This window comes from Megachile rotundata, chromosome 6 (genome assembly GCF_050947335.1).
Source record: "Megachile rotundata isolate GNS110a chromosome 6, iyMegRotu1, whole genome shotgun sequence".
Taxonomy (NCBI): domain Eukaryota; kingdom Metazoa; phylum Arthropoda; class Insecta; order Hymenoptera; family Megachilidae; genus Megachile; species Megachile rotundata.
In genome coordinates this window covers 16,190,275-16,205,411 of record NC_134988.1, presented here as the reverse complement: position 1 = coordinate 16,205,411, position 15,137 = coordinate 16,190,275, and the positions used below count along the sequence as shown (strand labels likewise).

The 15,137-nt window shown below is 35.8% G+C and overlaps 4 protein-coding genes across 9 annotated transcripts in view; 2 read left to right on the top strand and 2 right to left on the bottom strand.

The window, feature by feature from the left end:
* The first annotated feature begins 596 nt into the window (after positions 1-596).
* On the top strand, positions 597-1,979 carry Pym (partner of Y14 and mago). Of its 2 annotated transcripts, none has more exons than XM_012287566.2 (3): positions 597-754; positions 1,014-1,110; positions 1,234-1,979. In XM_012287566.2, the coding sequence occupies exons 1-3, from the start codon at positions 746-748 to the stop codon at positions 1,707-1,709; spliced, it is 582 nt and encodes a 193-aa protein (XP_012142956.1). In that variant the 5' UTR covers positions 597-745; the 3' UTR covers positions 1,710-1,979. The 2 variants fall into 2 exon arrangements, with proteins under 2 accessions (XP_012142956.1, XP_003704230.1); XM_003704182.3 differs by having other exon boundaries at positions 1,184-1,979.
* On the bottom strand, positions 1,306-5,859 carry or (AP-3 complex subunit sigma-2 or). 3 transcript variants are annotated; one of them, XR_013038569.1, is made up of 4 exons: positions 5,348-5,854; positions 4,898-5,281; positions 3,680-4,087; positions 1,306-3,586 (listed from the first exon to the last, which is right to left on the bottom strand). XR_013038569.1 is itself a non-coding variant. In XM_003704184.3 (3 exons), the coding sequence occupies exons 1-3, from the start codon at positions 5,414-5,416 to the stop codon at positions 3,965-3,967; spliced, it is 576 nt and encodes a 191-aa protein (XP_003704232.1). In that variant the 5' UTR covers positions 5,417-5,854; the 3' UTR covers positions 3,578-3,964. The 3 variants fall into 3 exon arrangements, 2 of the variants coding, with proteins under 2 accessions (XP_003704232.1, XP_012142958.1); XM_003704184.3 differs by having other exon boundaries at positions 3,578-4,087; XM_012287568.2 differs by lacking the exons at positions 1,306-3,586; positions 3,680-4,087 and adding an exon at positions 4,183-4,489 and having other exon boundaries at positions 5,348-5,859.
* LOC100875047 (GATA zinc finger domain-containing protein 1) lies at positions 2,453-3,299 on the top strand. The gene is made up of 3 exons (XM_003704183.3): positions 2,453-2,728; positions 2,800-3,002; positions 3,067-3,299. The coding sequence occupies exons 1-3, from the start codon at positions 2,453-2,455 to the stop codon at positions 3,278-3,280; spliced, it is 693 nt and encodes a 230-aa protein (XP_003704231.1). The 3' UTR covers positions 3,281-3,299.
* Positions 5,860-7,815: 1,956 nt separating the features above from the next.
* 5-HT1 (serotonin receptor) overlaps positions 7,816-15,137 on the bottom strand; it is a 111,369-nt gene continuing 104,047 nt past the window's right edge. For all 3 annotated transcript variants that reach the window (XM_076532924.1, XM_076532925.1, XM_076532926.1), the window contains 4 exons: positions 13,662-13,805; positions 12,101-12,256; positions 11,552-11,712; positions 7,816-11,041 (listed from right to left, as the gene is read on the bottom strand). In XM_076532924.1, coding sequence (XP_076389039.1) covers positions 10,555-11,041; positions 11,552-11,712; positions 12,101-12,256; positions 13,662-13,805 — 948 coding nt within the window. In that variant the 3' untranslated portion in view covers positions 7,816-10,554. The remainder of the gene's footprint in view (positions 11,042-11,551; positions 11,713-12,100; positions 12,257-13,661; positions 13,806-15,137) is intronic.

Here is a 15,137-nt window from a genome sequence, read left to right as displayed (position 1 = left end):
ATAGATTTGAAATATTTCCACCGATAGTTAGTTCTAATTTGCAAAGATTTCAGTCGACTTCGATTTCTTATAGAAAACTGTTTTAACATCTATCGATACTACCGAAAAATTGCTGTTTGCTTTATCCCACGGGACTCTAAAATCCTATTACCATTTTCGGGTCACATCCTACCATATCAACTGGTGCTGATTTTACACTCAGCGCTCTTGGTGGTTCAAATCGAAATTAAATACACCTCACAGTACTAGTTACTTACAGCCACTAAAAGCTCGACTGCAAACACTCCTTATTCCTCTTCTAACAATATCTTAATTTGCATGCAATAACAATCCATGTCTGATCTGTCCCACTATAAATAATCTCACAAACGACTTTTTAATCTATTTTATTTATGATAGAGTGAAATAAGACATTGAACATTAAATTATTTTGAAGACTTTATTCTGATTATTATTTTCTGATGTCTTCTTAAGTATATACATATATAAATTACATGTACATATACTGTTGAGGTCGGTTTTTAATTAAAAAAGCCCTTACAATAATAATATTGTAGCGACATCTTATAATCATAAGAAATGGTATATGTATTGTTAATTCGAAGGCACGATATAGCTTAAAGAAGTTGGGGTCCCCACGATCGCAAAATGGCACACGGATAGTAAAAATTATCAAGAAATATAATAAAAAATATTCACGGCGAACAATCGTGCTACATAACGATGGCGTCGGCTTATATTAAAGATGAACAAGGTAATAAAATTTATTTTGTGAAAATATTTCAGTTATTATCATTATTATGTTATTTATAACCTGTAAGATGTAAACAACTAATATTGTACAAAATATGTGTTGCATTGTAATACCAAATCATGATTAAATACTAATTTCCTCTGATTATAATTAATCTGTAAATCTCATGTAAGTTAATAAGGTTGCAAAATGAAAATACTCAAATAATATGTTGATGTTAATTCATAAAATTTAACTCCTTGTGTTGGAAATGTTGCAGGTGGAACGTTCATTCCTGCCAGCCAACGTCCAGATGGGACATGGCGCAAGCCACGTCGTGTTAAAGATGGTTATATACCGCAAGAAGAAGTTCCACTGTACATAGATATTTATAAAATAATCTTAATAATCTTAAGCTTATGATACTGAATGTTACTAATTCTCTTCCAGGTATGAAAGTAAAGGTAAACAAATAAAAAATAAACCTATGTATCCAATAGGTGCAAGTCCACAATTTATAGCAGAGCACAAAGCTAAACAGGAAGCATTGCTAGCAGCGAAATCTAAAACAATTCCTGGTGTACAAGTCAAAACAGAAGCCAAGAAGAAAAAGAAAAAAAACAAACATAAAGCAAGTGAACATATTACAGAAGAATTAGCTAAAACTACTATCTCAGAACCAGAACAGAAAAAGGAATCATTGCCACAAAATAATAAACCACGCGTTGATACAAAGCCAGTAACAAACAGTCAACCACCACCTTCAAAACCAAATATTCTAAATCAATCTGAAGCTTCTGCACAGGATCCACAGAAAAGATTAAAAAACCTAAGAAAAAAGATTAGAGAGATTGAAACTTTGGAGGAGAAGATAAAATCTGGATTGTTAAAAAATCCAGAAAAAGAAATACTTGACAAATTAGCAAGGAAAGCTGAGATTTCAAATGAAATAAAGAGATTAGAAACAAGTCAATAGGAGGAAAAAATGAAAAGGCTTTATTTACATACTTCAGTGAATCATTGTTTCGTAGTAGTATGTAAACAAATGTTTTTCAAATTTTTTAAAATTTTAATACATTCTTCTGTAATGTCACACTTTTATCCTGTTTATACAGTAAGTAAATGGCAATATAAAATATACATTTATATATAAAAATTAAAATTGAATATTGATAAATATAGTATACTCTACCTGATACTTGTGAAAGACCAATCAGATTTTAATAAAAATTGTTTTTGCATACTATATGTTGTTATTTATGTTTATAAGAATAAATATCATGCCGATAAAATTTAAGTTTATGCTTTGTTCATTTCGCATAAATTATAGAAAACTCGGTTTAAATACTAGGGAATTTGGGTTGTGGGCGCACTGATCACTATTGCTTTCTTAGTGGTGGATAAAATTCCTACACTGTAGTAGTATTTCATAGTTATAAATACTGTACAGTATAAGTATCGTTTACAGTGTATACAATCGTGTACTGCACTTGTAATGTGAAAAATGTAAATAATTAATATGAACATTTCGGTAGCTCTTGCCTCTGTTACATTTTTAGATACGAAAGCCTATTTTTTTTATTTAATAATATATTGTATATAGTCAAAATGATATTGAGTGGAATCCAATCGACGAAAAGATCGAGGAGCAGACTGAAAGAAACATTTGTCGATAGACTATCGATGGATAGTTAATGAAATCGAATTAAATAAAATTCGATGCCTCTCGGCAGTAAACCTGAATGTGTCAAGTGTGGGACTCGAGAGACCCCGCTTTGGCACTCGACCGAAGCCGGTAACCTTTGTAATTCCTGTCTTGAAAATGAGAGAAACTCAGAAGTGAATTCAAATGTAAAAAATGAGGATGAAGATAAAGCAGGATCATTAAAGCCTACTAGGAGAAGTACAAGAATAACAAGATATTGCAATTCGAAAACAGTTTCGCACAAAATAATACCTAAAGGAAAAGGGCGAAGGAATTTGTTCAAAAAAACTGTATGTTTAATGATTGTCTTACTAATGAGAAGGTGACACTGTACTTTAACTGTTTTTTTTCTTCTTCTTAGCCAGTGAAAGCACCAACAGCTACGGCAACTCCAGTTACAAGTAATTATGTATTTTATAAAGGCACTTACTTTCAAGTGGGTGATATAGTTTCAATGCAAGATATTGATGGTGGAATTTATTATGCACAAATTCGTGGTTTACTCACAGATCAGTACTGTGAAAAAAGTGCTGCTGTTACTTGGCTTCTTCCTACTACAGCAAGGTAATACATCGAAAAATGTTAATGAGTTCATAAATCAATTCATTCATGTACATTTTGTATTTAGCCCACCACCTGATGAAGGATTTAGTCCAGAGACATATATTATAGGTCCAGAGGAAGATCTTCCACGTAAATTAGAATGCATGGAATTTGTAATGCATGCTCCATCAGATTATTATAAATTAAAAAATACACCATATCCACCATCACTAGCGGAAAGAGGCACTGGATATATATGGACTACACTTAGAAATGAAATTTCGACATTTAAAAAATAAATTTATTTTTGTGGATCAATTATTTTAAGCCCTCTTTTAATTATATTTTTTTTAATTTCATAAAAATATAAGAAAGTTTTGTTTGAAACAATGAATCATTGATGATTAGAATATACTTAAAGCTGTTAAACAGCTCTTTGAAAATAAAAACTATTGTTCATTATTGTAATGTTTATTACATATTTCTTTGATACAATATAACATTATTTAGTATCTTTAATAACTGGATGGAAACCTTCACAAATAACATAACATTAAATATACTGCTTCAGATATAGCAATGAAAATGCAATGTCATAGGTTACACTATAATGGAAACATATATTTTTTTAATATACAGGAGCGATATTACATCCTTCATAAAATATTAATGTTTTTAAAGCCATAAAGTTGTTTTACCTCTTTCTTTACATAACAAGTCCAGATCCTTGTTTTCAAAACTAAATACATACATCTCTTAAAACTCGTCTTCACTTTGTAAATGGTACTTACAAGCCTTAAAAATTAAAACAATTACTATTTTCATTTCTGGTACCGTTGAGACGAAATGTATGTGGAATTCGTAGGCAGTATTGGTGCATTTTCATTTGTTTGAAGAGGGGAGAAAAAAACCCTTGTAGTGTCACTTGCATTGGGATTCGTAGATGAAATCAGTCAGCTTGGAGCCAACGATGTAACGGCTGGTCAGAATTTGAGATCTTTTATGGCCTGTGGCAAATCAGGCAACTTCATGTCCTTTATCTGTTGTGGTATATTCATATTCTTGACAGCAGAAACAGCACGCGCCGGCGCTGCTGTGATTCCTGCCTGCACATACCATACGGATGGAAAAAAAATGGAAAACGGATAAATTTAGAGGATTTTTGAGCTTAAATTCATTAGTAGAAGTAAAGACAAATGAGTAGCTACGCAATACATATTTTATTCTTAGAGCATGGCGACGTATACATTTGCATTTAAGGCACTGTTACCGAGCAGACATTTACAAACAATAGCACCATCATGCGTGTTATGACTATTTATTTTGTAAAGCTAAGAAAGATTTATGTTTTGAGATTCTTGGTGAAAAAAGAAATCACAGATAAATTGTATAAAGGAATGACAGTGTACAAAATGATCTGATTTTTTTTACTGCCGATTTACTTAGGGAGGGGGCCCCAGAAGGACAAACGGACGAGGTGAGCAAGATCGTCCTGATTTGTAAGTTCCCTAAAATTCATGTTAGGTCAATCAGTCCTACCACCATATGAAATTGCTCTACAAAACATTCCAAAGCATGCATAGCTAACAAATAAACTGCTATAGGCTGTTAACTCCTTCAAGCCCAGGAAACTAATTTTATAAAATTTCAAATACTATTTTATACATAACACACTTTTACCAATATCTTGCTACTTTATAATTTGAATAAAAGAAAAATTAAATTGGGCCCAAAAAGTTAAGGGATGTTTGCATAAATTAGTCATCACATCTGTGATTTAGCGAGTTGAACTTTATCACAGTGCATTGTTATAAAAGAATTTGTTATCTTCAATATCCATAAATTATACAAATAAAGGTTAAACATACAATATATATTCTCAACTTTTTAATTATTTATAATAAATTATTACTTACCTCCTGTTTCTCCAATTTATTTTGATCTTCAATTCGTGTAAGTATTTCAGTCATATTAGTTTCAAGGACCATTCCACCCATCACTAATTCATTGAGTATATAGTGAACTTTATCTACATGAAAAATTAAATCAAGTTCGCATACATTTTCAAAACATTTATCCAATGTTTCAACGAAAACTTGTATCAGATCTAATATTCCTAATTCTGATTCTGAACTGTCGACACAGAATACAAAATATAAAGTTGCATAATGTCGATAAATTAATTTATAATCAGAACCTCCAATTAAACTTCCACCTTCCAAAAAGTTACAAACATTATCATCTCTTTTGGAAACCAACTGAAATGTTTCTTTTATTATCTGTTGCTGCATATCTTCATTCTAAAAAAAGTTTTTCATTAAATTCTACAGAGAATAACAATAATAAAAAATAACTGTTGTACTTACAAAGTATTGGTAAAATTTAGAAAGTCTAGGCTTTCCATGATTGTTAAATACCAAAATTGCCTTAATCATGACTAACGATTAATTAACAAAATATGTTTCACTTTTACTATGTAAACAAGAAGTATTCATTTGTATATATAAAGGTTAAAACTTCAAATTTTTATATTTCATAATAAAAATATATTTAACTCCTAATCAGTGCATCATTGATAGAGTCGGAGTTAACTCTAATTGAATTAGCGATAAAAGTTCATAATTCTTAAAGTATGTACTTAAACTTTCCATAAATTTTGGAGTCTTTATCTTATCTTCACTAAACAAAAACTGATTCATTCAATAAACTGTAACTAATTTTATATCGAAGAAAATAGTAACGCACTATTTTTAAAAAATATAGTTCCACAAATATAAATTATAATAATAAAATTCAATAAACTAAACCACAAACGGATACAGTTTTTCTGTGTGGATGTTCATGCGAACACTCTACCTTATCATCCAATAAATAAGATGATTCAAATAATCTACACCAGGTGGTGCTTGAATCGTTATTCCTAGAAAGTATTCCCTAGACTAATCACGACAACTTCATTCGAGTACAAATCTGAATTTTTAGGGGAAACGGTGGTCTATGAAAAGAAGTCTCCACCGTCTCCGATAGCCTTCGAGTATTGCATTATGCTCAATTCACAGGGGTCAATAAATAAAATTCAAATATATAGTGATAGATACGATAATAATTTAATGAACATTTATTCATAAAATTAATTTTGGTTAAATATATTAGTTATATTTATCATTTCGATATCTGGAAGGCGATATCGTGCCAAGTGCTACTTGCAATTTGAGTTCAACATTTCATTGCAAGATGGGGGTGGATGTATATTATTTAGAATGCATACGGATAACATTATAATATTCTTATCATTACTACATTTATTTTATTTTATTCTGTATAATATATAGGTATTCTTTGAACATCATTTATATTTATAAAATATTTTAGTTATTAATTGATCATGTACCAGTTGAAAGTAAGATTTCCACCCCATGAGTGATCGCTCCAAGATGTCACTGGTGCTTCAGTTTTCAAATTACACGATAGAAATAAGGGTTGCATAATATTTTTAGCTGAACTGCATAAATTAAATAGCCATATTACTTTGATTAAAGACGACGACCTCGAATATCTTAATTTTTAATTTCTATAAGGTTTTTAATACTATTTATTCATTTCATTGTCAAGGAAGAAATAATACATTTGTGTGAATCATACAAATCATAAATTTATACTAATTATACGTACAAATACTCAATAAATCGTAGAGTAATTTACCAACATTATGGTTCTATAAGTGTCCATGTATATCTACAATTTCCAAAAGTAAAATTCCTAATGTGTTCATTAACTTTAACTGTTTGATCATTGCAGACTTATCTTGAAATTAAAAATATGTCATCGATTTCTGATACAGTTATTTAATTACTTTGTTTTGATGGCGTTGTTTAATAAAACCCTTCTGAAAAAGGAAAAACTTACCCTGTATGTTTCGTTCGTTCTCGTTTTCCAGGGCAGTCACATTTTCAATGAAAGCTTCCCACCTGAAATTGGATGTGTTCTCGGCCAATTGCCGCATACATATTCATAGAAGTCCACACACGTAGCCGCAAAAGCGTTTCTGTTCCTCGGTATCAGTCTATCCATTCAACGTAAACGAAAAATATTCTACCCACGGAAATTGCGAAAGATATTTCACCAGAGAAAGATAGATAATTTCCTAAATACTTTGAAATCTCTTTCTGCATCAAATAATTTAAAATGACGCGGTAAAATCTATAAAACGAAATATATTAAATAAGTGACCAAACGGAAAATTAATTATTTTGTGCGTACAGATAAATTCTCAGTTGATTAATCAGAAATGTTGATGAACCGATAATAATGTTAATTGTAAAGATATTACGAGGTGCCAGTGCAGATCTTACAGTTCAATGAGTCTTTAATGAACATTTCCTGCTCATTAATTTACGTGACATGTATTGTAGTTTCATAAACGAATTTTTGTATCTCTTCGATGGAAAAGTAATATCGTTTTTTATTACTTTATTTTTGCAGTGAACATTTGGAAAATGCCAAATATTTTTCAGTTAAGAGCATCGGCATTTTATCAGTGCTGATTAGGAGCAATGTTAACAGTATTTCCTAACCAGTGATTCGAACATTTCTGCAGATATCGACGCAGTAACACCGACATCGTTTGCATAACTACACGACGTGGAAAATAATAATTATATCTTTCTACTAATTAACAAGTTCGTAATATCAATGTTGTCGTAATTGCGGATCATTATTAAATTTGCTACAGCTTCCTCGTTAAACGAACAAAAATGCTTCTTCTAATTAATAAACGAGAAACACTGCTAATGAACATACGGAATGGAACAACTGAACAAGAAACCACAAAATATCGAGTTAACGTCGGCTGAATGGTCCAGCCTATCCTTTTGAAACTGTTGCATTTATTTACATCAGTGATTGCAATGAAATATACATACGAAGCATCGTTGTGAACGTACTGCTCGGTTTCTTCGCTCGTTTGCACAATATTCTTTATTCCAGAACGTACATCTTCTCTTAAACGATTCGTTGTCGAGTACGAAACGAACAACGATCCTTTCTATAATATTGCATCGTCGAAAAAAAGGACGTAGCCTTAAACTAATCGAATCGCTGGAAAATTTTATCTTTTTACTACTGCCACTTAGCGTACGAACAGTTTCTTTTCTTCAGCTTCTTCGCGTTGCTGAGTATCTTGACGTCACTTACGCCATTTGCAGCTCTGTGTCGCCATCGCGTTTGGGAATCTGGGAGGGTGGGAATTGAGGGATTTGAGAATTTGGGGGTGTGAGAGTTTGGGAATTTGGGAATTTGGAAATGTGGGAATTGAGGGATTTGAGAATTTGGGGATGTGAGAGTTTGGGAAAGTGGAAATTTGGAAATGTGGGAATTGGGGGATTTGAGAATTTGGGGATGTGAGAGTTTGGGAAAGTGGGAATTTGGAAATGTGGGAATTGGGGGATTTGAGAATTTGGGGATGTGAGAGTTTGGGAACGTGGGAATTTGGGAATGTGGGAATTGGGGGATTTGAGAATTTGGGGATGTGAGAGTTTGGGAACGTGAGAATTTGAGAATGTGGGAGTTTAGGAATGTGGGAATTTGGGAATGTGGGAATTTGGGAATGTGGGAATTTGGGAATGTGGGAATTTGGAAATGTGGGAATTCAGGGATTTGAGAATTTGGGGATGTGAGAGTTTGGGAACGTGGGAATTTGGGAACGTGATAATTCGAGAATGTGGAAATTGGGGGATTTGAGAATTTGGGCATGTGAGAGTGTGAGAAAGCGGAAATTTGGAAATGTGGGAATTCAGAGATTTGAGAATTTGGGAACGTGAGAGTTTGGAAAAGTAGAAATTTGGAAATACGTAAATTTAGAGAATTCCTCAAAATCCTATAAACAATAATTCTGCATTAAAATCTAAAGAATCAGTCGCGACACAGAACCGCAAACGTTCAATTAGTATTCGAGAACAACGATGCAAACTCGTGGCACTGTATCGATCTCTGTCGCTTCTATTGAACTTGGAAATGAAGATCGATTCGTCGATACCGTGAAGATTACTCGCTATAGAAGTATCATAGTATGTACAGTAGAAGATTCGCATGAAATCGATGGATAATCGGCGGGAGCTACGTTTACGTTTCGACAAAGAGAAATCGACAACGATATGTCGAAGTCTAAGTTTATTATTAATGATTTATCTTTAAAATGACAATCGCAGTGGTTTCGTGAGCAGCAACGGAGCAAATGAATGTTTATACATCTGTACACGATAGTTGTTGCATATACGAATTTATATCGGCAAGATTTCGAGCGGATCAAGCCACCGGGAACTCGGCAATTAAGTTTAATTAATCCTCAAGATGGTATCCTCTGGCTGATGTAAATTAATTTCGGGCTTACGCAACTTTGAAGCATGATTTCGTCCCACAAAGTGCATTTCCTGTGGCTCGTGGAAATATATTATTTTTACTCGAATCGAAACATTATTCATTATTAAATTTAGATGACATTTTCATAGATTTTTGTTTTAACGTTACTCTTCTAATATTAATTACACTGCTGGACAATATTTCTTTTTAAGCATCAACATTAGGGTTTCTACTTTATTGTGTGTTGATGTTAATCCTTAAAAGAAGGATGTTGCTGCTTAAAGATGTATTCTGATTATTACTCCATCGTTGCATAGTTTGACGTATTCTTTTGTCCGCTCGAAATTCGCCGCCCCTTCTCTCGTTAGTGGTAGCTAAACGGTAGCAAGTTAAGTGTTTATCATAGACATATCTGAGAATGTAGCTATTTCGAAGAGAACTTTCGTAAGGTAACGCTATCTTAGGAACAATCGCCTCGAAACAACGTCGAGTCACCCTCGGAGCTCGTGGAAAAAATCCATTCTCGAGGCTGAATTCGACCGGGAACGTTGGCTGTTCGCAGACTTTCGGGGCCAATTTTGTCGTTCCAGCGAAAACTTTCAATGAAAAACACTACGGATTTTCTAAGGCATGCCTAAGTACGTGATACGATAGTTGAACGCTATCCGAAGGAGAGGAAAATGTTAACCATTAACTACTATGGACTTGTGAGATCAGTTTTAATTCTCAATCATCCCCATTTTCATCTCCTCATACTATCTTTCACTATACGTGACCTGAGCAAACGTTAAGTACATTGACAAGGCAAATTATTTCATTAAACAAAATTGTATGCCTAAACCTTTTTATTTTCACAAGTCATTTATTATAATTTTGATTTTGCGATCAAAGTTTGTTGCAACTGAGGACAGGACCTCAAGTCTGATCTACTTTGCTGTCAGTGAATCTTGCTAAAACTTCGACATTTTGAAACGGCTCATTTAACAATTTAGTTAATTGCTAAGTATCAATGAAAGGTTTACGCATTCACACTCATGAAATCGACGCGAAACAAGTGTTACTTAACTTAACACGATAACAGTTCGAATAGCCATAGTAGTCAAAGGTTGACGTAATAACTGTCTTATGTACACGAGAAACACACGGCCACGCACTCGTCGTCACACTTTGCATACGCTCGCACTCGCTTCGAAAACGATCGAATTTAAATCCACTGTCAGCGAATTATCCTAGAACCACCGCAAAGCATCCTCTTGAAGGCCTGCCTGAACTCTGGTGAGAATACCGTGTAAATCACAGGGTTCAGGGTGCTGTTGAAGTAGCCCAGCCACAGGAAGACGCTAGCTATCAGCTCCGGTGGCTCGCAGACTTCGCACGTGGCACGCAGCAGAGCGACCAAGAAGAAAGGCAGCCAACACGCGACGAATGCACCCGTTATTATCGCCAGTGTTTTCGCTGCTTTCCTCTCGCGCTTCGACTCGATCGTTTCGCGTGTTCTCTTGCTGGAGGAAGTCGAATGGCTGCTGGAAGGGTTCGTCACCGTGGTGATGGTTGTGGTGGTCGTCGTGGACACCGTGGACGGTGTCACGGTGGCCGACTGGGTCGTATTGGCCCCGTTGTACGACGACGACTTCTCTGGAGAGATGGACGAGTGATCTGGGGTGGATCTCGTTATGGTGAACGCCGTCGATTCCTCTCTTGGCCTGGAAACACACCAATAGTTAATCAAATCATTTGCATACTATATTATTTAATATAGCTTGATGGTACACTTTCAAATCTTTAACGCTTGCAATATGTAGAGTTGCATTTTGAAAATACTTGTTATAAAGTCTTTAATTAAATATATATAATTTGAAGCTCGTGATGGGAACAATTGGCTTTTGTCGGGATTGCTAATTAAAGTTGCAGAGCAAGAAATCTCGTTAGTTGCGGAACGAAGTAGAATTTCGAGCATGATGCGTCTAGTAGAAGAAACTCATTCAATTATCGTTGCGTTACGGATAATACATTTATGGTGCGTTAAGGTGATATTTCTCGAGTTTCTTCGGATACGGTGCTCCCGCGAGCTCGTTTAACAAACGCGACACCGTAATTAATCCGTGCGCGAGAATCAGCCGCATAGAAACAGCGAACACAGAGAGGAATAACTTAAGACGTGCGCTAACGAGTCTCGGTAACGCGTATTTATTCAGAGCGACGGGAAGTGGAACCTTCTTGTGACGAGTCTAAGGATGCCTCTTCTTTCGCGAGGTGGTTGCACGATAGTCCCTGGTCTCTTCCTGATTCGTTTCCGTGCCGCTTGAAATATCCTCCAGTACAGAAATAGAATAACCAGCAGGGGCACGTAGAAAGTGGCGCAAGTGGCGAAGATCTGCAAAGTATTTTAAGAAACTCCGGGTTAATTTCACCCTCGAATGTATCTCTAAATAGAAATTTCATTCGCAATTATAAATTCGTTACATTTACAAGGGGCTTTCAGCTGTAGCTGTAATTTAACGTTAATTACGTATTATTAAATTATACGTAATGGTTTTTTTTATGTATGTCATATGTTGTGGCGACGATAAATTGTGGAAATAATATTCAAATTTTGCGTACGAGGACGGTAGCATATGTGCATGATATTTTCATGGGAATGTATAGGAAGTATTATTTTAGTTGGAGATACTTGAAACGCAAAGAAATATGAGATGATCCAGAATTTGATGGGATCAAATGAATTATAGAAGTATGATTCTGATTTATCAAGAAGCAGTCACCTGGTATGCGGGATCCTGCGACACCAGACACGTTCCATCCGCTATACGATCTAAATAATCGGGATCTTTCCAACCGAGTTGGGGTGCCAACGAGATTCCTAGGGACACCACCCAGACGGTGACGATCAACATACCGATCCTGCGTGGATTCCTCGCCTGGAAGTAAAGAAATTCCATCAGCAGCTATCACACTCAAGAACCACACGGTGACTATACTCTCCCCGTTTCATCTCCCTGGGGATCTTCTTTTGCCCTTCAGACATTTTTATATTCCCACGTTCGAGATAATATTCCGACCAACAATGGCATATCTCTATATCGAGGTAACACGACCGACCAGAAATTTGAATATTTAACGTTTATGCTACCTTCGCTCAAGTGTGATAAGAAACGCGATTACGAATTGTTACGTGCTAGTGAAGCCCAAAGTTGCGAATCGGTTTCATCTTTTTTACTTCACTGCTACTTGCAGTGAGATTTTGTACATTTAGCAGGAATCTTAGAACTCATAATTTTGTAAAATTATAGACCCATTCTATTCTTCCGAAGCAGAACTCGAGTACAGAAACTTCCAAAGTTCGCGAGATGCTTTCTAAAAAATTGCAACGTTTTGCAACGCTGTCGCAATTTCACGAAAGGCTTTAAAGTAGATTACGTTTTTTTGGATAAAACATAGAGTTCAGGGTTTGAAAGTTGCCGATAAGATGAAGCAGTAGGTTTGCAACTTCGCGAAACATTGTTAAATTTGATAGTAGGAAAATCGCTGATTTTATAAATCGAGTATCGATTAAGTGATTAACGACGTGACAACGAAGGGTCTGAAATTAGTCGGTCGTAATAAACGTCGAAGCACAGTTAAGCTCGTTATTCGTTCGAGATGTGCAGCTTCGTAACAATATCATCTCAATCTTGTCTGCTGAATCCCAATGCACTAACTACCTGCAACATGCGGGCACCGGCATCAGGATATCGCAGGATTTAGATTCGATTAACTATTGATTGTCAGTGATAGGATGCCCAGCTTGATTGCCAGGTACAAATGGTATATGTAATTCCGGACGCGTTCCTTCGTTAACTCCCTGGACGCGATTTAATCCCATAAAACATTAATTTCACCCAACAATTACTTCATTCGATTAATTTGTAGAGGCGAATTTTCTGAGTGCAAAGAAAGCAAATAACTTAAATTTTAAGAACATACGTTCACTTGAGAACATACGTTCAGAATATTGCTTGACATTCGGTGCATGTTTTAATACCCGCATTCCGACATCAAAAAACGATGGAACTCTTTACTCAACCATTTTACAGGCGTGCACGTAATAATCCTGCTAATTGCATCCTTCTCTTTAACGATCTCGGGTCGTATAAAGGGGAACAGGACGCCGGAGTATGATTATCGAATTGCATTCTAGGGATCAATACACGACCGTTTCTACGTCGTGTTCTAATCTCCTTTCCGGTACCATCGTTCTTCCGGTGTCTTGCCCTAACGTTCTACTCGTTACGTTCTAGTTTCGACTTTGCATCTCGCCGTCGAACCGCGACGCTGTTAATTAACCTGTATATAATTGAGATCGGTGACTGCCCAATATCTGTCGACCGCGATAGCCACCAGATGCAATATCGAGGCAGTGCAGCAGAGAACGTCGCTACTGGTCCACATGTCGCAAAGCTCCGGCCCCAGCGACCATCCCGAATTTATCTGCAATAAACGGAATTATCTGTTAGAGAATATCTATGTGTACGTGGCGTGGCGACGTTCGATCGATTGCCTCCACGGATCCTGAGGGTGTATTTAACGAATACGGCCAACCCTAAGCTCGTCGAACATCGGACCTCGACAGCAACGTGTACAAGGCTGTCCAAAAGTTTTGGATCGGTTGATTCAAATTTTGTAAATTGGTGCATCGAGTGCTTTTTACTAGTTTCATCGATTACGAGAGGTACTTGTACTGTTGGACGCAAAACTTCTTTCAAGTAAAGATAGAAGTGGAGGTTTTGGGAAAATCTAAGTAGAATTGAGGGAGGGTTTTGAGACGCTAGGAAATATTTAGGGAAGACGAGTGTAGAAATTTCCGAAGTTACAAATACTCAAATGTTCAAATTATAAAATTTTCAAATCTGCAGTTTACACTCTCTCAAGTCCTCATTTGCACATTTTCAAATTTCCCTGGCCCAGTTAAAAATCGCAGGAAATATCTGACTTACTCCCATATTTCCTGTAAACTACGTAGCATTTTAGTGCGCAGAAATGATCGCACTAATGAGCAAAAAAGAGCAATTTTACTTTAATCCAAAACCCAATTTCTCGCGCGCGTAAAAACTTGTTCTACACTATAGTTTATAATGCATGCGCTTTTTAATTTCCATTGTCAGCCTGGAAAGTGGTACTGCACGCTCGCATACGGCTGTTCGAAATAAAAATGGAGTCGTTAGCGAAACGTCGACGTCGTTTCAGTTTCAGCGAGCATCGGGTTCGCTGCGTTGAAGACGAAGTCTAATTACCGCGATTCCTATAGGGAAGAATATACGATACAATGAAAACGAGAGGGTACCAGGATGAAATTTTAATATGAGCTTCTGTAACTCGACGGAAACTGTCGTAACAGAGGACGACATAACGAAAATTACTGCTCTGGCGGACTCGATAATGGAAATACTGGTAACTGCTGCACCTGGAAGCGGTAGCTATCGTGTCATCAACGGGATTCCGTAAACGTGCAAATCTTCATCGTACGATCTGTGACAAACGATAACTACGTGACATACTCATTTCCAATTTGTCGTGTCGTGTGAACGAGCGATAGCGGTCGTGTAAATATCGCGTTTCGTCACGTCCATCGATCTTTCCCCTTTTTTTTGTTTTTACAAACTTCCGGTAAATTTGCTTTTCTTTCGAAGCGCGAAAATATAAATACCGGAATCTGTGTTCGTGTTTCATGGGACAGAAAATTGCAAACAACGGTTTAGCGGGATTTATTTGTTGCATCGATATAAATTCCAGCTGAAATAATCCTTTTTAAATAAAACCACA

Bases quoted from the DNA above. Each gene is read 5' to 3' on its own strand.
- Pym (XM_003704182.3), top strand. From the start codon at position 724: ATGGCGTCGGCTTATATTAAAGATGAACAAG. The intron at 755-1,013 runs GTAATAAAATTT...GAAATGTTGCAG, and splicing joins TTATATTAAAGATGAACAAG to GTGGAACGTTCATTCCTGCC. The intron at 1,111-1,183 runs GTACATAGATAT...ATTCTCTTCCAG, and splicing joins CCGCAAGAAGAAGTTCCACT to GTATGAAAGTAAAGGTAAAC.
- LOC100875047 (XM_003704183.3), top strand. From the start codon at position 2,453: ATGCCTCTCGGCAGTAAACCTGAATGTGTCAAGTGTGGGACTCGAGAG. The intron at 2,729-2,799 runs GTATGTTTAATG...TCTTCTTCTTAG, and splicing joins GGAATTTGTTCAAAAAAACT to CCAGTGAAAGCACCAACAGC. The intron at 3,003-3,066 runs GTAATACATCGA...TTTTGTATTTAG, and splicing joins CTTCTTCCTACTACAGCAAG to CCCACCACCTGATGAAGGAT.
- or (XM_003704184.3), bottom strand. From the start codon at position 5,416: ATGATTAAGGCAATTTTGGTATTTAACAATCATGGAAAGCCTAGACTT. The intron at 5,282-5,347 runs GTAAGTACAACA...AACTTTTTTTAG, and splicing joins CTAAATTTTACCAATACTTT to AATGAAGATATGCAGCAACA. The intron at 4,088-4,897 runs GTAAGTAATAAT...TGGTATGTGCAG, and splicing joins ATAAATTGGAGAAACAGGAG to GCAGGAATCACAGCAGCGCC.